Source organism: Choloepus didactylus, chromosome 3 (genome assembly GCF_015220235.1).
Source record: "Choloepus didactylus isolate mChoDid1 chromosome 3, mChoDid1.pri, whole genome shotgun sequence".
Classification (NCBI taxonomy): domain Eukaryota; kingdom Metazoa; phylum Chordata; class Mammalia; order Pilosa; family Megalonychidae; genus Choloepus; species Choloepus didactylus.
Window position 1 is genome coordinate 82,987,730 of NC_051309.1, and position 23,154 is coordinate 83,010,883.

Genomic DNA, 23,154 nt, shown 5'->3' on the forward strand with positions numbered 1-23,154 from the left:
ATTAGCAAACTCAATCTAGGATTATATAAGAAAGATAATAATATATCACAACCATGTTGGGTTTCTTTGAGGAATTCAAAGGTAGCATAAAAAAACAAAAGCAATGTAGTTACCATACCAATAGAATAAGGGATTAAAAACATACTCCTATCAAGGATGTGTTAAAATTCAATATCCACTCATGTTTAAAAAAAAAAACAAAACACCTAGAAAGCTAGGAATAGAACAAAACTTCTTTAATCTGATAAAGGTTATCTACACAAAAATGATAGCCAACATCATAATTAAAAATTATTAAAAGTCAGGAATGAGACAAGGGTGTCCATTATCACCAATTTTAGTTAGCATCTTACTGTTGGTCCCAGCATTAAATATAAGGCAAGAAAAAGAAATAAAATATATAAAGTTTACAAAGAAAGTGACAAAACGGTCATTATTTGCAGATGATATGATTGTAAAAATGAAATATGAAATAAATATTTATTAGAGTACACCAATTTTCATAGCAGCATTATTTAAAATACCTAAAAGGTAGAAGCAACTCAAATGTCCATTAGTAGGTGAATGGATAAACCAAATGTGCTATAAACATACAATGGGATATTGTAAGGAATGAAGGAATGAAGTTCTGATACCATGCTAATACATGGATAAACCCTGAAGACATCATATTGAATAAAATAAGTCAGACACAAAAGGACAATTACTGTATGATTCTACTTATATGAAATATTTAGAATATGCAAATTCAGAGCCAGAAAGTAGAGTAGTTTCTCTTTGGGAGTGATGAGAAAGGTCTAGTGGAGAGGACAGAATAAGATTGTGATTAATCCCTACGAATGGTCCTAGGGAGTGGTTTCAGTGTTTCCATGATTAAAAAATAAATAAATTAATTAAAGCAGCAACTAAAGAGACAATGGAAATTAATGAAAGACATGATCCTGGCCTGGATCTAATAATAGAGGAGGACAGGCCAAAAAGGAAATTATTGAGACATATGAAAAACTGGAATATAGACTGTAAGATTTAAATTCCTATAAATTCCTGAACTCGGCAACTGTACTTAAGATGACTACATAAATGAATACCCTTGTTCTTAGGATATGTACATGGAAATATTAAATATTTAAGGAGCATGATACATGCAATCTATTCTCAAGGTTTTAGAAAACAGGCAAAAAGACAGAGACAGAGAAGCTAACAGACATATAATAATACAGCAAATGTGGCAAAAATTTTTAAAAAAACCCTGGTAGATCTGGGGGGGGGAGGGGCGGGCAGGACACTGGAGTTCTCTGTATAGGTTTTGTATTATTTTTGCAACTGTTCAATAAGTTGGAAATTATTTTGAAACAAAAAATTTAAAGAAAATAGAGAAAAATTTATTAGAATTAAAAAGTGTTTAGCAAAGTGATGAATACACATTTAGCAAGGTATTTGGCAAGTGTTTAGCAAGGTGACTGAATACAACCAACATACAAAGCTTAACTGTGTTCCATTTTAGCAGCAACTTTTTAAAAAATAAAATTTATTTAAAAATGCTATTTACAAGAACAACAAAAAAATACTTAGAATAAATGTAATGCAAAATTTGCAAAACCACTACAAAGAAACCTAAAACTCAATATAGAGAGAAATTACAAAAGGCACAATAAATGGAACAATATTATTCTACACTGTTAATTACAAGACCCAGTGTTTTAAACACGTCAGTTCTTTCAAAGCAATCTACAGACAGATCCAGTACAATCCCTGAAAATTTTGGGGAGGGAGGATGTGCCAGTTTGAATGTATTATGTCCCCCAAAACACCATGTTCTCTGATGCAGTCTTATGGGGGCAGATGTATTTAGTGTCGATTAGATTTGAATTCTTTGATTGAGTGTTTCCATGGAGATGTGACTCAATCAACTGTGAGGGAAATGTTTGATTGGATAATTTCCATGCAGGTGTTACCCCGCCCATTCAGGCTGAGTGTTAACTGGATCACTGGAGTACTTTAAAAAGAGCCACACATGCCCAGATGCTTGCTACAGCCAAGAGGGACACTTGGAAGAAAGCACAGGAGCTGCAGATTAGAGACAGTTTGAAGACAGCCGTTGAAAGCAGACTCTTGCTCTGGAGAAGCTAAGAGAGGACAAACGCCACAAGAGCATCTGAGAGTGACATTGTGAAGAGGAGCTGCAGCCTAGAGAGGAATGTCCTGGGAGAAAGCCATTTTGAAACCAGAACTTGGAGAAGATGCCAGCCATGTGCCTTCCCAGCTAACAGAGGTCTTCCAGACGCCATCGGCCATCCTCCAGTGAAGGTACCCAATTGTTGATGATTTACCTTGGACACTTTATGGCCTTAAGACTGTAACCTTGTAACCAAATAAACCCCCTTTATAAAAGCCAATCCATTTCTGGTGTTTTACATCCAGGCAGCATTAACAAACCAGAACAGATGAGAACTGAAAAGCTGATTCTAAAAATATAAATGAAAATGCAAGGCAGAAAATTGTAAGGAGACAAAACTAGCCAAGACTCTTTAAATCAGATGAAGAGGGAAGATTTACTCTACTGGATCTCAAGACTTTTAGGAAAGCTACTGTTCCGGATTGCTAATGCAATCTAATCAACACTAATACGTCTGCCCACACAAGATTGCATCAAAGGTAATGGTGTTTTGGGGGACATAATACATTCAAACTGGCATAGCTACCGTAAGTAAAGACATTGTTATACTGCTATAAAGATAATGGACAAGAAAAGAGAATTCAGAAACAACCCACACATACAAGGAAACTTGATTTAAGACAAAGATGACATTATAATGCAGTAAGGAGACAACAGTCTTCAATAAATGGTTCAGGATTAGTTTGATACACAATACGGAAAACTCTCGAAACTTGAATCCTACTTTAAACAAGCATCAATTACAGGAAGACTGTAGATCTAAATGTTGCAAGTTGTGGTGGTCTGAGCTATGTACCCCAGAAAGACATGTTCTTAAACTTAATCCATTACTGTGAGTGTGAGCCCATTATCAGGAGAACCTTTGATGAGGTTATTTCAGTTAAGGTGTGGCCCAACTCAATCAACACAGATTTTAATCCTATTACTTAAGGCCTTATAGGGAAGGCCACAGAGACATGAAAAAGCCACAGAGGGAGCAGCCAGAAGCTGAAAGTCAATGGAACCAGGAAGAGAAGGACAGGCCAGGAGAGGCCACCATGTGCTTTACCATGTATCAGAGTAGCTCAGGAACAAGGATAGCCAGCAGCCCAGAATGCCAGTCATTGGGAGGAGAGCACTGCCTTGATGACCCCTGAGTTGAACTTACCCAAGCCCCAAAAGCATGAGAAAATAAATTCTCACTGTTTAAGCCAATCCATTGTGTGGTATTTGCTTTAGCAATGAGGAAACTAAAACACAAGTAAAAACTAGAAATTCTAAATGATAATATAAAATATTCATGACCTTGAAGTAGGGAAAAAAATCTTAAACAGGACACAAAAAGGACTACTCATAAAAGAAAATATTGATAAATTGGACTATATTAAAGTTTTTCTGTCCATGAAAAGATATAAGACTGGAAGCAAACAATAGGATAGGAGAAGATATTTGCAACAAATATACCAAAGGGCTACTACCTAAGGCATATGATGAGAACTTACCCATACACAATACACATATGCCATATGACTAGGTCAATCAGCTGTATCTACACAGATAAGAAAGAGAATTCATTTTAAAGCAAGAAGGAAAACAAATACACATGCTAATATACACAGCTTAACTAAACTGTCACATATTCCTGATTATTTACTAAAAAGACCTCTTTAAAACATCTACCTATTTTCAATTTTGTCTTTTTTGGCCAAATTTTAAAATAGTAAAGTATTAAACTTTTAAAATTATTACATTAAATTTTATTTTGTTATGCATTAATAATTAAAAACTATTTTAATTATTAATTATAATCAAAATGTGAGATTTTTAAAATAGCATTCATTTGGTTTTTGATTATTGACTATATTTTTAAAATTAAATATGTGATTATCTTCTATAAGGGATAGAATTGTAAAGATTACAGCTAAAATATTATGATAATGTCCTCTATTCTGGAACCTAGATTTTCCTAGCTCTGTTTCAAGATTCTGAATTTTCAAAAGCCCAAGGAAAATATCTGTAACTAGTAGCATCTCCATACTTTTACTAGTATTTTGACTGTTTAAGGAAAACATGTTTTAAGTCAAATACTTAATAGCCTTCTTTTTTTTTTAGGGAGAAAGAGGTTTTATTATATTGCTAATCCATAGTGAAATTACAGTACTCATAAACTTATTTTTTTTTTTGGAGGGACTGGTTCTTTATTTCAAAAAGAAATTTGTCAATTTTCAGTATCAAAATAGTTGCATTATTGGTTTCTCTTTCTCCCAATCTGCCCCCAAAAGAGACCACACCAAGGAGCGTACATTTTAAGCCAATAAGCTGCAGGATGCACACCTAACAGATCTCACAGAAACCTCACCAAAAAGGGAGAACCTGGGTGGGGAAAGGAATTGTAAAAGATCAGCATACTGCCAGCCCACAGAGTAGAGAGCACTCACAGCCAGATGGGGTGGCCAGTGCTCTGCAACCCCAAAGAAGCAAAGTTTCAAAATAATATAAAAAAAGTTTTGTACATAAGCTATTCAAGATTTCTCCAGCACTGGCTGACACAAAGCATGAGATGGCACTTTAAAGAGTCAGCAGCTTCAGACCCAGAAAAGGGTGAGGAGATGTTTCATATGGCTAAATCAGTGGCAAAAATATAATTTTCTTTACTTTCCTTTTCTAAAGGGAGGCAGTAGAGTACATCAGTGGTCACCCTAACATAAGGGGCACATGATCCATTCTGTAGCTGTTGGGGAGGGGGTAGAGAAAGGAGGGGACAAAGATTTGGTCTCAGAGGTCTCACCATATTAATTTGGTCACTTTGGATGAGGAAAAAAATAATAAACTTGCCCTAAGATACCTTAAAGCTGAAAACCTGAACAGTACTTTTTTTTTTTTAGGCTAACTCCTGGAATCACCTTTCTGGTTTGGCTGGTGCTTTGTATGGAGCAATGAGGTTTCCCACAATGGAGTCTTTTCCTGTACTATATTTGGTTCTCAGTGAGGCAGGCCCATACCTCTTTCCCTCCTCTATGGAGAGAGCAATATGTATTAAGCTGAAAAGTTACCTTCCAAAAAGGAGAAAGGGATTAGACTGCTGCTTCAGAGCTGTGCAATTATTTGGAATGTTTTACAAATGATTGCTACAACAAAAAGGGGGATAATTACAAAATGTATACATCACAACATGCTTTTAAAGACACTTGCATTGTGCTCACATTCCCTTAAATGTTGTTCCCAAAGGTGCTCAGCCCCTAGCCCAGCTGCAATCTCTGGGAGAGGTAGAGGCAGTTTAGTGAAAAATACACAGGGCCAGGGATGGGTGGGTCTGTGTGTAGGTGCATGGGGAGAGGAGAAAGCAGCCTTCCAGTTAAAGACCAGCTCTCAGTTTAAAGGTCAGCTTCGGGCAGGCTAGCCTCAGGCAGAGTCGGGGTGAAAGGGAGGAGCAGCGGCAGGGTGGGACTGGGGTGCTCTACATCTCATTCAGGTCAAGCAGAGTCTGGTCCAGCATTCTTTGTGTACAGAGGTGCTCCTCTTTGGTGCATTTCAGTTTATCTTCCAAATCAATTGTCTTTTCCAGCTTGGCTACTGATCTCTCAGCAAACTCAGCATGGGGCTCTGCCTCCTTAAGTTTATCAGTAAGAATCTTCATCTCTTCTTCATATTTGTATTCTTTTTGGGATACTTTTCTTCAGCAGCACTCAGCAGCAGCACTCAGACACTTCAGGTTCTGGTCCATCAGACTGATCTGCTCATCCTTCTCTCAGCAACGGGACTCTGCCAGCTCAGTTCATCCCTAAGTGAGTTCCAAGTCCCCTTCAATAATTACCAACTTACAAGCCACCTCCTCATACTTCCGATCTGCCTCTTCTGCAATGTGTTTAGCTTCTTTGAGTTGGATTTCCTGGAGTTCCATCTTTTCTTCATCTTTTAAAGCCCGGTTTTCAATAACCTTCATACTTCTCGCTCTCATCAGCACCTTTGTCCGCTTCCTCCAATTTCTGCAGGGCAGTGGCCAGGTGTGCCTGAGCTTGGTCCAGCTCCTCTTCAACCAGCTAGATCTGACAGTTCAAGGAGGCCACCTCAGCCTCAGGCTGTTCCCGGGCCCACCTTTCTCCTTCCACTTCCCGCTGGAGGTGCTAGGGTCTCTCCTCAGCATCATCTGCCTGCTGCTGTAGAACCTGGATCTTGCGCTTCACCGCCTCGATGGTGGTGATACCCGCCATGATGCCCACCCAACAGTCACTCCCGCTCAGGTTCCTGCCTCCTCCACTTGGCTTTGCAGCCACTTCTCCACTCATAAACTTTTATGTACTGTGTAACACAGCACGAAAATGCTAAAATATACACACTTGGAATTCAAGGAAACATGTCAGAACTCCAACTGTAATGGAAGATTTTAATACATCTGCCTAATATTGGTTTATTTTGGCGTACTGGTGAGGAACAAAGGAGGATACAAACTTCAAAATTGACAAAATAGTAAAAATACGTGACAAAGAGTTTGAATAAATATAATTTAAAACATGAATTAACATTCAACTAACTAGCATTCAAGTTCAATAATAAAAACTATATGCTAACTATAGAACTAGATTATGGGGGGGGTGCTTAATACACCCACTTTTGTGATTAATATGGAAATATTTCCAAAACGGATCATATATAGGTCCCAAAGAAAGCACCAGAGAATTTCAAAAAGCAGAAATTGTAAAGGCTACATATCTCTACCGCAAATGTAATACACCTGGAAATTAATAACAAAAATTTAAAGAACAGCAACAACAACAAACATCAAGAACCTTGGGAATTTTAAAATGCTCTAATTAATAAGGTCAAAGAAGTCAAAATATTAATTATATGTTTGCTTTTACACTTGAGCTTCTAATTCTATGGATAAAATTTTCTCTATATATAAAAAGAATGTTTTGTCTGATTAACAAAATCATATAAATATATAAAATATATATAAACACATTCATAACAAAATCATATAAATATATAAAATATATATAAACATATTCATATACAAATTTAAAAAAATGTTTTTTATATTCAGACAGTTCATAAATAATATAATTTGAAAACTTAAAGTCCCAATAATCCTGTATTCCGGAGAAAATCTGATTTTTCTTTTTGGCTTTGAAACACATACATAAGCAAAAAAAATTACATTTATTCATGCCAAGCAAATGTCCCTTGTTCTTAAAAACCACCTCCTTCTAGTGTATCCCATCTTTGGAGAGAGATGGGGGTGGGGGTGGTAAACTCTTGTCAAAACCTGAGTTATTCTCTCCACAGAACCAATGCCACTTGGTTTACTTTAGTGGGGAAATAATTCCATTTGAAATGACATTTCCTTGGCTATCTGGCTCCCAGCTGACAAAAGTGCCCTGGGAGAACCTGAGTTCTGCAGCTCACTGGAGTACCCACTTCTGTACCCAGGATCCCTGGGGTAGGAGGTCGAACCTGTTAAATATGATGAGGAAAGCGCAACAGTCCAAGTTCCATCATTTTAGTGTCATTTAACCTGGATTCTTCTCTGACCGCCAGTTTTAAATTGCTACCTCCTCAGCACTCTCTATTTTTCTCTTCCCAGGTTAATTTTTCCCAATAGCACTTAGCCAAACATTTCACTTATTTCTCTAGTTTACTGTCACTCTCTCCAGGTTAAAAAGGGAGCTCCACGAAAGTGCCATATTTTGTCTCGCTGGATCATGACAGTCTTGCCACATAGAAGGTCCTCAACAAATATTTTTTATGCAAGAAAAAAATGAAGATATTTTATAATGTTCCTTTCTTTCCTCTGATACAGCAATTTATTTTCCCTTTTTTGAAAAACCATTAGAAATTTACATTTTATAGGCTATACTATAGTGTATTTTTTAATTCAATTTTATTGAGATATATTTACATACCATGTAGTCATACACAGCATACATTCACTTGTTCACAGTACCATTATACAGCTGTGCATTCATCACCAAAATTAACTTTTGAACATTTTCACCACCACAAACACAGAAACAATAAGAATAAAAATTAAAGTGAAAAAGAACAATCAAAGCAAAAAAGAACACTGGGTGCCTTTTTTTTTTTTTTGCCCCCATTTTTCTACTCATTCATACATACACAGGACAAGGGGAGTGTGGTCCATATGGCTTCCCCAATCACATTGTCACCCCACATAAGCTACATTTTTATACAACTGTCTTCAAGATTTAAGGGTTCTGGGTTGTAGTTTGATAGTTTCAGGCATTTACTGATAGCTAGTCCAATTCATTAGAACCTATTGTGCGTAAGAGTGCCCACTAGAGTGACCTCTCAGCTCCTCTTGGAATCTCTCTGCCACTGAAGCTTATTTCATTTCCTTTCACATCCCAATTTTGGTCAAGAAGATGTCCTCCATCCCACGATGCCAAGTCTAGATTCCTTCCCGGGAGTCATATTCCATGTTGCCAGGGAGACATTCCCCTGGGTGTCAGATTCGCTGTTAACAGGGAGGGCAAAGATTTCACCTGCCAAGTTGGCTTAGCTAAATAGAGAGGGCCACATCTGAGCAACAAAGAGGCATTCAGGAGGAGACTCTTAGGCACAATTATAGACAGGTCTAGCCTCTCCTTTGCAGCAACAGTCTTCCCAACAGCAAGTCCCATGGTAGAGGGCTCAGTCCATCAAACCACCAGTCTCCTACGTCTGTGAGCACAACAGCAACCATCGAGGTGGGGGAGCCCAACACCCCTGCATTTTCCACCAGCTCTTCAGGGGGGCTCCACATATTTTTTCATTTTTTTTCTTTTAAATTAATCCTTTTTTATTTAATTTTAAAAAATAAAAAAAAACACCATACAATAAAAAACATTTCAAACAAACCTAAGAAGGGAGTAAGAAAAAGACAACTAACCTAAGTTAATTACTTTACTTCAAACATGTTCCTACTCTACCCAAAGAAAATAACCTAATATAGCAACATTTAACTTGTTCCTACCTTACCCACCAGAAATTAACAAACCATAGTCATTCCTGGGCATTCCTGGGAAGTTAAATTTACCAATGATAGCTTATTTGTTCTTACTGGGTTATCGTTACCCCTTCATTAATTGGTCTCTATCGCTAGCTCCCATACGTTCTACATTATAAACCATTTACTTTACATTTTTCAATGTTCACATTAGTAGTGGCATATAATAGTTCTCTTTTTCTGCCTAGCTTATTTCTTTTGGCATTTTGTCTTCAAGGCTCATCCATGCTGTCATGTTTCACGACATCGTTCCTTCTTACTGCCGCATAGTATTTCATCATGTGCATATACCAACTTTTATTTATCCACTCATCTGCTGAAGGACATATGGGTTGCTTCCATCTCTTGGCAATTGTGAATAATGCTGCCATGAGCACTGGCGCACAGATACGTGTTCGTGTCACTGCTTTCAGACCTTCCGGGTATATACCAACAAGTGCAATTGCTGGATCAAAGGTTAACTCTATATCTAGTTTTCTAAGGAACTGCCAGACTGACCAAGAGTGGCTAAACCATTACACAGTCCCGTCAACAATGAATAAGAGTTTCAATTTCTCCAGATCCTTTCCAGCATTTGTAGTTTCCTGTTTGTTTAATGGCAGCCATTCTAATTGGTATGAGATGGTATCTTGTTGTAGTCTTAATTTGCATCTCTCTAATAGCTAGTGAAGCCGAGCACTTTTTCAAGTGTTTCTTGGCCATTTGTATTTCCTCTTCAGAGAACTGTCTTTTCATATCTTTGCCCATTTTATAATTGGGCTGTCTGTACTATTGCCATTGAGTTGTAGGATTTCTTTATATATGCAAGATATCAGACTTTTGTCAGATACATGGCTTCCAAAAATTTTTTCCCATTGAGTTGGCTACCTCTTCATCTTTTTGACAACTATCTTTGAGATGTAGAAACTTCTATATCTTTGAGATGCAGAAACTTCTAACTTTGAGGAGTTCCCATTTATCTATTTTTTCTTTTGTTGCTTCTGCTTTGGGTGTAAGGTCTAGGAAGTGACCGCCTAATACAAGGTCTTGAAGAAGTCTCTCTATGTTATCTTCTAGGAGTTTTACAGTACTGTCTTTTATATTGAGGTATTTGATCCACTTTGAGGTAAATTTTTACATAGGGTGCGAGGTAGGAGTCCCTCTTTCATTCTTTTGCATATGGATATCCAATTCCCCCAGCACCATTTGTTGAAAAGAATGCTATGTCCCAGTTCAGTGGCTTTGGGGGCCTTATCAAAGATGAGTCGGCCATAGATCTGGAGTCTATCTCAGAATTCTCAATTAGATTCCATTGATCAATATGTCTATCTTTGTGCCAGTACCGTGCTATTTTGAGTACTGTGGCTTTATAATAAGCTGCAAAGTCAGGTAGTGTAAATCCTCCCGCTAAGTTTTTCTTTTTTAGAGTGTTTTTAGCAATTCAAGGCATCTTCCCTTTCCAAATAAATTTGATAACTAGCTTTTTCAAGTCAGCAAAGTAGGTTGTTGGAATTTTGATTGGGATTGCATTGAATCTGTAGACAAGTTTGGATAGAATTGACAGCTTAATGACATTTAGCCTCCCTACCCATGAACATGGAATATTTTTCGATCTTTTAAGGTCCCTTTCTAGTTCTTTCAGTAGAGTTAAGTAGTTTTCTTTGTATAGGTCTCATAGCTTTCGTTAAGTTTATTCCTAGGAACTTGATTTTTTTAGTTGGTATTCAAAATGGTATCTTTTTCTTGAGTGTCTATTCAATATGTTCATTTTTAGCATATAGAAACATTACTGACTTATGTGCATTAATCTTGTATCCCGCTACTTTGCTAATTTTTTTCATTAGCTCTAGTAGCTGTATCATTGATTTCTCAGGGTTTTCAGATATACGATCATATAATCTGCAGATAATGACAAGTTTCCTTCTTCCTTTCCAATTTGGATGCCTTTTATTTCTTTGTCTTGCTGGATTGCACTGGCAAGCACTTCTATCACAATGTTGAATAACAGTGGTGACAGCAGGCATCCTTGTCTCATTCCTGATCTTAGAGAGAAGGCTTTCAGTCTCTAGCCATTGAGTACTACACTAGCTGTGGGTTTTTCAAATATGCTTTTTATCATATTGAGGACGTTTCCTTCAATTCCTACCTTCTGAAGTGTTTATATCAAGAAGGGATGCTGGATCTTTTTGAATGCTTTTTCAGCATCTATTGAGATGATCATTTGATTTTTCTTTTATGATTTGTTAATGTGTTGTAATACATTGACTGATTTTCTTATGTTGAAACATCCTTGCATGCCTGGAATGAACCCCACTTGGTCATGGTGTATGATTTTTTAATGTGTCTTTGGATTCAATTTGCAAGTATTTTGTTCAGAATTTTTGCATCTATATTTATCAGGGAGATGGGCCTGTAGTTTTCCTTTTTTGAAGCATCGTTGCCTGGTTTTGGTATTATATTGATGTTAGCTTCATAAAATGTGTTAGGCAGTATTCCATTTTCTTCAATGTTTTGAAAGAGTCTAAGTAAGATTGGTGTCAGTTCTTTTTGGAAAGTTTGGTAGAATTCCCGTGAAGCCATCTGGAGCTGGGCATTTACTTGCAGGAAGCTTTTTGATGACTGATTGGATCTCTTTGCTATTGATTGGTTGCTCGAGGTCTTCTATTTCTTCTCTGGTCAGTCTAGGTTGTTCATATGCTTCCAGGAAATTGTCCATTTCCTGTACATTATCCAGTTTGTTGGCATACAGTTGTTCATAGTATTGTCTAATAATTTTTTTTTAATTTCGTCAGGATCCACAGTAATGTCACCTTTCTCATTCATTATATTGTTTATATGGGTCTTCTCTGTTTTTGATTTTGTGAGTCTAGCTAGGGGCTTGTCAATCTTGTTGATCTTCTCAAAGAACCAACTTCTGGTGTTATTTATTCTCTCTACTGTTTTTTTTTTTTTTGTTCTCTATGTCATTTATTTCTGCTTTAATCCTTGTTATTTCTTTTCTTCTACTTGGTTTAAGACTGGTTTGCTGTTCATTTTCTAGCTGCTTCGGTTGCTCCATTAGTTCTTTGATTTTAGCTCCTGCTTCCTTTTTGAAGTATGCATTTAGCGCTATGAATTTCCACCCAACCACTCCCACCCACCCCCAGCATGGCTTTTGCTGCATCCCGTAGGTTTTGATATGTTTTGTTCTCATTTTCATTCATCTCTAAATATTTAGTAATTTTTCTTGCTATTTCTTCTTTAACTCACTAATTGTTTATGAGTGTATTGTTTAACCTCGAGGCATTTGTGAATTTTCTAAGTTTCTGATGGTTATAAACTTCTAAATGTATTCCATTATGGTGAGAGAATGTGCTTTGAATAATTTCAATTTTTTTAGATTTATTGAGGCTTGTTTTATGTCCCAGCATATGATCTATTCTGGAGAAAGTTCTGTGAGCACTAGACAAGAATGTGTATCCTGGTGATTTGGGATGTAATGTTCTATATATGTCTGTTAAACCAAATTTATTTATCAGATTGTTTAGGTTTTCAATTTCCTTATTGGTTGTTCTAGTTTGTTAATGCTGCCAGAATGCAAAACACCAGAGATGGATCGGCTTTTATAAAAGGGGGTTTATTTGGTTACACAGTTACAGTCTTAAAGCCATAAAGTGTCCAAGGTAACACATCAGCAATCGGGTACCTTCACTGGAGGATGGCCAATGGTGTCCAGAAAACCTGTTAGCTGGGAAGGCACGTGGCTGGCGTCTGCTCCAAAGTTCTGGTTTCAAAATGACTTTCTCCCAGGACGTTCCTCTCTAGGCTGCAGTTCCTCAAAAATGTCACTCTTAGTTGCACTTGGGGTATCTGTCCTCTCTTAGTTTCTCCGGAGCAAGAGTCTGCTTTCAATGGCCGTCTTCAAAATATCTCTCATCAGCAGTTCCTGTGCTTTCTTCAAAGTGTCCCTCTTGGCTGTAGCTCCTCTTCAAAACATCACTCACTGCTGCAGCTGCACTTAGTTCCTTCTGTCTGTCAGCCCATTTATATGGCTCCACTGATCAAGTCCCACCCTGAATGGGTGGGGCCACACCTCCATGGAAATATCTCATCAGAGTTATCACCTACAATTAGGTGGAGCACATTTCCATGCAAACACTCAAAGAATTACAACCTAATTAACACTGACAGGTCTGCCCACACAAGTTTACATCAAAGATAATGGCGTTTGGGGGGACATTCAAACTGGCACATTGGTCTTCTGTCTGGTTGATCTATCTATAGGCAAGAGTGATATGTTGCAGTCTCTCACAATTGTTATGGAAATATCAATTGCTTCCTTTAGTTCCGTCAGCGTTTGTCTCATGTATTTTGCGGTATCTTGATTTGGTGCATACATATTTATGACTGTTATTTCTCCCTGTTGAATTGCCCCTTTTATTAGTGTATAGTGGCCTTCTTGGTCACTCATAACATCCTTACATTTAAAGTCTATTTTATCTGAGATTATTGCTACTCCTGCTTTCTTTTGGCTGTAGCTTGCATGAAATAATTTTTTCCATCCTTTCACTTTCAATTTCTTTGTGTCCCTGTGTCTGAGTCTCTTGTATGCAACATATTGATGGTTCAGATTTTTTGATCCATTCTTCCAATCTATATCTTTCAATTGGGGAGTTTAATCCATTTATGTTCAATATTACTGTGAAGACATTTCTTGAAACAGCCATTCTATCCTTTGGTTTATGTTTGTAAGATATATTTTCCCCCCTCTCTCTTAATGTCCTTTAACGTACCCATACTGAATCTCTTTAGTACTGAACCTTTCTCCATATCTTTCTCTTACTTCTTTGTATCTCTATCGGTAGGGCTCCCTTTAGTATCTCAAGTAGGGCAGGTCTCTTGTCAGCATAGTCTCTCAACATTTGTTTGCCTGTGAAAAATTTAAGCTCTCCCTCAAATCTGAAGGAGAGCTTTGCTGGATAAAGAATTCTTGGTAGGCAATTTTTCTCTCTCAGAATTTTAAATATGTCATGCCACTGCCTATGGTGGCCGCTGAGCAGCCACTGCTTAGTCTTATGTTGTTTCCCTTTTATGTGGTGAATTGCTTCTCTCTTTCTGCTTTCAGAGCTTGCTCCTTCTCTTCAGTATTTGACAGTCTGATCAGAATATGTCTTGGAGTGGATTTGTTTGGATTTATTCTATTTGGAGTTCGCTGGGAATTTATAATTTGTTTATTTATGTTGTGTAGAAGGTTTGGGAAGTTCTCCCCAACAATTTCTTTGAATACTCTTCCTAGACCTTCACCCTTCTCCTCCCCTCCTGGGACACCCATTACTCTTATATTTGGATGTTTTATATTATCTATCATATTCCTGAGGTCCATGTTGATTTTTTCCCCATTCTTTCTTTTGCTCTTTCATTTTCCGTTCTGTCATCCTTGAGTTCACTGATTCGCTGTTCAGCTTCCTCTAGTCTTGTACTATGAGTATCCAGGATCTTTTTAATTTAGTTGACAGTTTCTTTTATTTCCATAAGATCGTCTATTTTTTTATTTACTCTTGCAGTTTCTTCTTTATGTTCTTCTAGGGTCTTCTTCATGTCCTTCATATACTGTGCCATGCTCTCATTGTTTGTCTTTAGTTCTTTGATTAATTGCTCCAAGTACTGTGTCTCCTCTGATCTTCTGATATGAGTGTTTGGGTTTGGGTTATCGATATCGCCTGGTTTTTTCATATGCTTTAAAATTTTCTGTTGTTTTTGGCCTCTTGGCATTTGCTTGACTTGATAGGGTTCTTTTAGGATATGGAGAATGATTCAAACACTTATCTCTAATTTCTCAGATTTACAGCTTGGTGGAGTACACTTTCTGTAACTAACCAACAGGTGGCATCCATGAGCCACCTACTCCCCTCAAGCCAGTTCTCCCCAATTGTGTCTTTGTGGCGAGTGGGAGTCTGAGTCTTGTGGGGGTTCAACTGGTGAACCAAGTTTGTGTGCGTAGTTGGTGCTGCCTGCCCTGGAGAACGAGACACCTGAAATACTACACACAAATGGATAGGAAAAAGAATGGAAAAATATGAGCAGTGTTTCAGGGAACTGAATGACAACATGAAATGCGTGAATGTACATCCCAGAAGGAGAAGAGAAGGGAAAAGGGGCAGAAGCAATAAGAGAATAAATAATCAATGAAAATTTCCCATAGGTTATGAAAGACATAAAACTACAGACCCAAGAAGCGCAGCCTACTCCAAACAGAATAGATCTGAGTAGACCTCTGCCAAGACACTTAATACTCCGAGTATCAAACATCAAAGACAAAGAGAGAATCCTGACAGCAGCAAGAGAAAAGCAATTCATCACATACAAAGGAAGCTTGATAACAATATGTGTGGATTTCTCAGCAGAAACCATGGAGGCAAGAAGGAAGTGGTGTGATATATTTAAGACACTGAAAGAGAAAAACCACCAACCAAGAATCCTATATCTGGCAAAACTGTCCTTCAAATATGAGGGAGAGTTTAAAATATTCTCTGACAAACAGACAATGACACAGTCTGTGAACAAGATACCTGCTCTACAGGAAATACTAAAGGAAGCACAGATAGGAAAAGACAGGAGTGAGAGGTCTGGAACGTGGTTTTGGGTGATGGTAGCACAGCAATGTAAGTACAGTGAACAAAGATGACTGTAAGTATGGTTGAAAGAGGAAGGTTAGGAGCATGTGGGAGACCAGAATGAAAGAGGAAAGATAAAGACTGGGACCATATAATTCAGTGAACTCTATAGAGTGCTCAACAATGGTAATAAAATGTACAAATATGTTTTTACATGAGGTAGAATAAATGAATGTCAACCGTGCAAGGTTTTAAAAACAGGGTGGTATTGGGGAAAAATACAATCAATGCAAACTAGAGACTATAGTTAACAGAAACACTGTATTATGCTTCCTTTAATGCAACAAAGGCAATATACCAAAGCTACGTGCATATGAGAGGGGGGATATAAAGGAGGGGTATGGGACTCTTGGCATTGGTGATGCTGTCTGACTCTTTTATTCTACTTTAGTTTAATTCTATCCTTTTGTTGCTTTTTAGCTGTCATATTCTTTTTTCTTTCTTTTTTTTTTATCTCTCTACCTTCTTTGACTCTTCCTCCTTCTTTGTTGAAGAAATGGAGATGCCCTTATATAGATAGTGGTGATGGTGGTGAAGACATAAACATGTGACAATACAGGGAACCATTGATTGTTTACCTAGGATGGAATGTATGGTGGGTGAACAAAACCATCTTACAAAAATAAAAAAAAAAATAAAAATAAAAAAAAAAAAAACGGGCTCATGAAGAAACATGTGGGCACTATTTTGAGTGAAATGTCAGACACATAAGGACAAATTATAAAATTATAAAATTTAAAAAGATCACTAAAAGAAATTAAAAAGGATGTAAATAGGTGGAAAGATATTCCATGTTCATGGATAGGAAGGCTAAACATCGATAAGATGTCAATTTACCCAATCTGATCCACAGATTCAATGCAAGTCCGATCAAAAGTCCAACAACCTATATTGCAGACTTGGAAAAGCTATTTATACAATTTATTTGTAAGGGAAAGATACCTTGAATTGCTAAAAACATCCTAAAAAAGAAAAACAAAGTGGAGGACTCACACTTTCAGACTTTGAAGCCTACTGTAAAGCCACAGAGGTCAAAACAGCAATGTACTGGCACAAATACAGACATATTGATCAATGGAATTGAATTGGGAGTTCGGAAATAGACCCCCAGATTTACGGTTGACTGAATTCTGTTAAGGCTCCCAAATCCACTGAACTGGGACAGAACAGTCTCTTCAACAAATGGGTCTGGAAGAACTGGATATACATAACCAAAAGAATTAAAGAGAATCCCTACTTCACACCCTATACAAAAATTAAGTGAATCAAAGACCTCAATATAAGAGACAGCACAATAAAACTATTAGAAGATAATATAGGAAAACATCTTCAAGACCTAGGAATAGGAGGTAGCTTTTTAGATCTTATGCCGAAAGCACAACAACAAAAATGCATAAATGGGAATTCCTCAAATCAGAAGCTTCTGCACCTCAAAAGTCTTTGTCAAAAAGGTGACGAGGCAGCCAAATCAATGTGAGAAAATATTTGGAAACCATATATCTGATGAGACTGATATCCTGCATATGTAAAGAAATCTTACAACTCAACAAGAATAGTACAAACAGCCCAATTATATAATGAGCAAAAGATATGAGAAGATATTTTTCTGCAGAGGAAATACAAATGGCTAAAAAACAAATGAAATACTGTTCATCTTCACTATTAGGGAAACACAAGTCAAAACCACCATCAGATATGATCTCACACCAGTAAGAATGGCTGCCATTAAGCAAACAGGAAACAATAAATGCTGTAGAGGATGTGGAGAAATTGGAACTCTTATTCATTGCTGGTGGGAATGTGTAATGGTATAGACACCATGGAAGACAGTTTGGTGGTTTCTCAGAAAACTAGATACTGAATTACCCTATGATCTGGCAATTCTACTTCTCGACATATACCTAGAAGATCTGAAAGCAGTGACATGAACAGACATTTGCACACCGATATTCATAATGGCATTGTTCACAATTGCCAAGAGATGGAAACAATCCAAGTGTCCTTCAACAGATGTGTGGATAAACGAAATGTGGTATATACATATGATGGAATACTATGCAGCAGTAAGAAGGAACAAGGTCCTGAAACATGGCAACATGGATGAACTTTGAAGATTTAATGCTGAGTGAAATAACTCAGACACAAAAGGAGAGGTATTGTGTTACCATTACTATAAACTCCCTGAACAATGTAAAATCAGTATCTTATAATGCAGAACAATTGGGTACCTAGGGATAGACAGAAGACAGTGGAGGGGAGATAACAGTAACATTCAGATATGTTAATGAGGGTAAATTCAAAGGTATGGGAATGGATAGGAGTGATGACTGTTTGTTAATGGGATTATGAGTATCAGAGCTGTACTGAAAGCAAATAGGATTAAAAGGGGTTTTTAAAGGCATATATCCCACAGATCAGCACTACAAATACAGATAGCTGTTTGCATTATATACTTCTATAGGTATGACACTAGTACAGAGAGTTGACAACAGAATGGTATATGGGAAAAATCTACCCATTCATACTAGGGAGTATAATTAATAGGAATACCTTACTAGTACCACACAAATACTAGGAACACATAATTAAGGGCTGTACCAGTTTGCATACATATATTATGTCCCCCAGAAAAAGGCATGTTCTTTGATGTAATCTTGTATGGGCAGACGTATCAGTGCTGATTAGATATTAATTCTTTGAGTGTTTCTGTGGAAATGTGCCCCACCCAACTATGGGTGATGTCTCTGACGGGATAATTTCTATGGAGATATTAACCCACACATTCAGGGTGGGTCTAAATTAAATCACTGGAGTCATACAAATGAGCTGACAAACAGAAGAAACTCAGTGCAGCTGAGAGTCACATTTTGAAGAGGAGCTACAGCCAAGACGGACACTTTGAAGAATGCACTGGAACTGAGAGAGGAGCTTCAACTTACAGAGACATTTTGGAGAAGGCCGTTGAAAGCAGACTTTTGCTCTGGAGAACCTAAGAGAGGAAAACGCCCCAAGAACAACTAAGAGTAACATTTTTGGGGAGCTGGAGAGGAACATCTTGGGAGAAAGCCATTTTGAAAGCAGAACTCTGGAGCAGACACTGGCCAACTGCCTTCCCAGCTAACAGGTTTTTCCAGACACCACTGGCCATCCTCCAGTGAAGGTAGCCAACTGCTGATGTGTTACCTTGAACACTTTATGGCCTTAAGACTGTAACTGTGTAACCAAATAAACCCCCTTTATAAAAGCCAATCCATGTCTGGTGTTTTGCATGCCAGCAGCATTAGCAAACTAGAACAAGGGTTGAAAAGAGATATGGGGTGTTTTGGGTCATGAGCATTGTTTAAAATGTAGAGTGATGAGGATTGTACAACTAAGTGATGATAATGTGAGATATGGATGGATTATCGTGGACATAACATATGCTATGTGAACTTAGGAACCCCCTACTTTACAAGTCAGGCCCTTGATCTTGAGAGTTGTTCTTCTGAAACTTATGGTTGTAAAGGGGAGGAAAAGTCCACCTATAATTACACCTAGGAGTCACCTCCAGAGAACCTCTTATGTTGCTCAAATGTGGACTTTCTCTAAGCCCAACTCTGCAAATAAATTGCAGGTGAAGGAGTCTTTTTGGCGATGTGGGACATGGTTCAAGGGGTTGAGAATGGCTTTTCAACCGAAAGGGGGAAAACAAAGGCAACAAAGTAAGGTTTCAGTGGCTAAAAGAATTCAAATCGAGTCATAAGGCTGTCATAGAGGTCACTCCTATGCAAGCTTCAGCTATGTATGCTAAATGGCCACAGTATGATAAGACCAAGTCAACAGTAGTCCCTAAAACCCTGAAGAATACCCAGCTCCCTATCTGAGATCTATAAAAGTTTCATTCACTAAATTTATTCTTCAGAAACTTAAATCCTCCAGAGAACTCCTATGTCAGCTAAGTCCCAAAACCCAGAGGCAATAGCCTCTTAAAGAACATCAACCAGATGTGTCCCCTTTCCCCATAATGTTGACACCTCTTTTCAACATGAACAAGTTAAGGTGGTCACTGCCTAGACATCCCTGAAGATTGGAAGAGATTAAACTAGAGGAAGGGGCAGCAATAGACAAGATGAATTTAACAAAGGATTATGAAAACTGAATCTCAATAAAATTTTCTTTTTCTTAGTTGCTAGGGAATTAGAATAGCTAGAAGGAAGGAATTGAAATGGTGGAACTATAAGCCATAACATTCCTTGAAATTTGCTCTATAGCTCCTTGTTAAATTGTAATTTGAAAGTTACTACCTTTTTACCTATGTGTTATATTTCAAAATAAGGAAGTAACTGAAACTCTGGAACTGTAACCCATAATATTCTTTGAAATTTTCTATCTACTCATTAAATTGTACTTGGAAAGTTATCACTTCAATATATATATGTTATATTCCACAATGAAAAACATGATTAAAAAATGGTCAGATGTTCTTAAGCAACATGTGATACACAGTAAGTAGTAGCAGCTATAGAATTCTTTGCTTTATCATTAATAATTACCTGCAAGATTGTCAAGCATGAAGTTCAGTAGCTTTCTGGTTCCATCTGGGTCCTGGTATAAATTGAGAATATCCTGTGATAAAGGATTGCCTAAAGCAGAAGACAAATAGTAAAAACTCTAAGACTTAAAATTGCAAGACATGACAGAAATGTACACTACAAAATAATTCATTTTCTAGATGGAATTCTACCATATTTAATTCATTATATAAATTTAAAGAAAATATATAAATTTCAAGAAATATTCTCTGAGAAAGTCATAAAGAAAAACAGAATATACTGTTTGCACTTGGTAATAAAATTTAGGCAAACCAAAACACAACACACACACAAACACATATGAATCTTGGTCAGCTGTGAAGTAATATCACAACCTAGCTCCTTGAAGAAACCCTTATAGTTTCTACATTTATCTTTAAAGACATAGCTATCTAGCTGAAAGACAAACAGCCCAATAAGAGAAAGAATAAATGAGTGACATCATAGAGAAGAGATTATTCTCTTAGCATATTTATATTACATATGGGGCAAGGGAAGATATTTCAAGTGAGAAGAAAACCTGTTACCAAGATGAATTACTGAAATGTGAGAGGAAAATAAGAACTTTATTACAGCGATAAGGGATAACTAAGAATTAAAGGTATAAACTTTTCCTTTATGAAGAAATAAAAGGAGGTTTTCATTAAGAAAAGCAGGTGTCAACAGACCACCAAACAGAGCTGGGGACAAAAAACAGGCGGAACTTCTAGGAATAAAAGTTTTTAATGGTTAAAACAGACAAAAGTTTCAACACAGCACATATTCACCAAAATGGCTAAAATTTAAAAACATGGACCAACCAAGTGTTAGAAAGCACGTGTAGTACCTGGAACTGTCATATATTGCTGCTAGAAGTGTAAAATGGTACAAATATTTTGTAAATCTGCCTGGACCTTTCTAAATTGACATTAAAGTGGAAAATGAAACTTCCTGGGTGATGAAAATGCTCAATATCTTGATCTAGGTGATAGCTAACAAGAGTATACCTTTGTCAAAATTCATCAAGCTGGATACTTAAATATTTGGGTACTTCACTGTATTTAATTATTATTCAATAAACTACTAAAAAAAAAATCTTGATGGATAGATACACCTAGATCACATAAAGCTGAAAAGAAAATTAGTGAAATGGAAAATATATCCAAAGAAATTACCCAAAATATATCACTAAGAGATAAAGATATGGAAAGCATGAAATATTAAAATTTATGGAAGAGTAAAAAGCTTAATATACATTATACAGAAATTATAGAAAGAGAATAAAAGGTGAGAATTGAAAAAAGGCATTATTTGAAAAGAAAAAGAATCAAAAACTTAAAAAAGCTAATTGAAGAAATGAATAACTGAAACAAGCAGCAACAGTCAATGCAAAGCAGTTCATGAAAGAATTTCATTTTATCAAAATGCATTATAGTGGTGTGCTGGTTTGAATGTATTATGTCCCCCAGAAAAAGCCATATCCTTTAATGCAGTCTTGTGGGGCAGACATTTTGGTGCTGATTAGATTTGCATGGAAATGTGCCCCACCCAACTGTAGGTGATAACTCTGAAGAGATATCTCCATGGAGGTGTGGCCCCACCCATTCAGGGTGGGCCTTGATCAGTGGAGCCATATAAATGAGCTGATGGGCAGCGGGAACTCAATGCAGCTGTGAGTGATGTTCTGAAGAGGAGCTACAGCCAAGAGGGACACTTTGAGGAAAGCACACGAGCTGCTCTCACAGCTGAGAGAAAGTTTGAAGATGGCTGCTGAAAGTAGACTCTTGCTCCAGAGAAGCTAAAAGAGGACAAATACCCCAAGTCCAACTAAGAGTGACATTTTTGAGGAACTACAGCCTAGAGAGGAACATCCTGGGAGAAAGCCATTTTGAAACCAGAACTTTGGAGCAGATGCCAGCCGCATCCCTTCCCAGCTAACAGAGATTTTCCAGACACCATTGGTCATCCTCCAGTGAAGGTACCCAATTGCTGATGTGTTACCTTGGACACTTTATGGCCTTGAGACTGTAACTGTGTAACCAAATAAACCCCCTTTTATAAAAGCCAATCCATCTCTGGTGTTTTGCATTCTAGCAGCATTAGCAAACTAGAACAAGTGGTAAATAGAGAATACCAAAGACAAATAGAAGATTTAAAAACAAAATGATGTTCAGTCATTGCAGAATACTCAAAATAATGACAATGAACTACAACAACAATGGAAGCTACAATACAGAATAATTATCTTAAAAGAGTTAAGATGGTATTGAAGACTTCAGCACTACTCTCACAGTTATCAATAGAAAACACAAACAGAAAATCAATAAGGATGGAGAAGGTAAGTACAACAGTGTCAACCAAGTTGACCTAACTGATGTTTACATAGTACTCCACTCAAAAACAGAAGAACATTCTTTTTAAGTGCACACAATCCATTCATCAAGATAGAACAACACATTCTAGGCCAGAAAACAAAGTGCAACATATTTAAAAGAAATGAAATTGTACGAAGTATTTTTTCTGACTGTAATAGAGTAAAACATGGAATCAATAAGAGCCAGTTACCTTTGTAGTTCCCAAATACTTTCAAATTAAATATCACACTTCTAAATAAACCATAAACGAAAAAGGAATTCACAAGGGAATTTAAATTCTTAAGTTAAAATGAAACTACAACATAAAATTTGTAGATTGTAGCTAAAGCAGTGTTTAGAAGGAAACTTATAGCATTGATTGATTATATTAGGAAAGAAAGGTCTCAAATCAATGATCTAACTTTCATATTAAGAACTTAGAAAAAGGAAAGCAAAT

General features: G+C 37.0%; 1 protein-coding gene and 1 pseudogene across 1 annotated transcript in view; both read right to left on the reverse strand.

Moving 5' to 3' along the window:
- The window catches only part of CNOT6L (CCR4-NOT transcription complex subunit 6 like), a 176,602-nt gene that overhangs the window by 87,108 nt on the left and 66,340 nt on the right, over positions 1-23,154 (reverse strand). The window contains 1 exon segment of the mRNA XM_037830059.1: positions 20,326-20,415. Coding sequence (XP_037685987.1) covers positions 20,326-20,415 — 90 coding nt within the window.
- LOC119529556 lies at positions 3,984-6,366 on the reverse strand (annotated as a pseudogene).